Source organism: Gekko japonicus, unplaced genomic scaffold, assembly GCF_001447785.1.
Source record: "Gekko japonicus isolate JY-2015 unplaced genomic scaffold, Gekko_japonicus_V1.1 scaffold1891, whole genome shotgun sequence".
NCBI lineage: Eukaryota > Metazoa > Chordata > Lepidosauria > Squamata > Gekkonidae > Gekko > Gekko japonicus.
Window position 1 is genome coordinate 16,650 of NW_015164248.1, and position 967 is coordinate 17,616.

The 967-nt window shown below is 69.6% G+C and overlaps 1 protein-coding gene across 1 annotated transcript in view; it reads left to right on the forward strand.

The window, feature by feature from the left end:
* Positions 1-967, forward strand: part of NPPC (natriuretic peptide C) — a 16,531-nt gene that overhangs the window by 1,450 nt on the left and 14,114 nt on the right. Inside the window, exon 2 of the mRNA XM_015408643.1 lies at positions 13-344. Within this exon, the coding sequence (XP_015264129.1) occupies positions 13-306 (294 nt within the window). The 3' untranslated portion in view covers positions 307-344. The remainder of the gene's footprint in view (positions 1-12; positions 345-967) is intronic.

Below are 967 nucleotides of genomic sequence, written 5' to 3' on the forward strand. Positions count from 1 at the left end.
GGCGGCACCAAGGCGGGCGCCGGGTCGCAGCAGCAGCAGCAGCAGCAGCAGCAGCCGCGGGGCAACTCATCGTCGTCGTCGTCGCGACTGATGCGCGACCTGCGCACCGACACCAAGCAGGCCCGGGCGGGCTGGGCGCGGCTCATGCACCCGGAGCATCACGCCGGCGGCGGCGGCGGAGGAGGCGGTGGAGGCGGCGGCGGAGGTTCGCGGCGCCTGAAGGGCCTCTCCAAGAAGGGCCTCTCCAAGGGCTGCTTCGGCCTCAAGCTAGACCGCATCGGCACTATGAGCGGCCTGGGCTGCTGAGCCGGTCGAGGGCGGCCGGCGGGCGACACCTAGCGGCGGTGAGTCCACAGCGCGGGCAGGGGCCCTCCCCGTCTTTGAAACACCCCCCCCCCCCGGCCGTTTGGGGGGGGGAGGACGGGCCCTACATAGAATACCAGACGGGTGTGTGTGTGTGTTCCTGCGTGGGGATGTAGAAAAGGGAACTATTTTCCGATGGGGCGCCCCCCTCCAAAAGGCATGCAGGTAGGAAGGGGGTGTGTGGATCCTGTCCAAAGCCCCCACCCCCTTTCCCCAACCACCTCCCGTCTCTCCCCTCCCAAGAGGGCTGGGGCATTCTTCGACGTGCGCTCAGAAGATCCGCAGGGGAGGTCTTTCTGCGGGAAGGGCCCCTCCTTCGCCCCCAGCCGCCCTGTTTCCCACCCCAAAGACCCTTCTCGAGGTGACCCCAAACTGGAGGGGGGGGGAGACCAAAGGTTTGCGCAGGACGATCCTAAAGCAAACACAGACACCCCCCGGAGATCCCGAGGTTTGGTGGCTGTCCTCGACGGGACGCCCGCTGGCCAAGCCCTCCTGGACGGGGCGTCCCTGCAGCGCGCCCGCCTGACCTCCCTCTCCCCTCTCCCCCCCCTTCTCCCCGGCAGCAGCAGGGCCCTCCCGGGAGCGCGGCGGCGCTGGGGCGCGA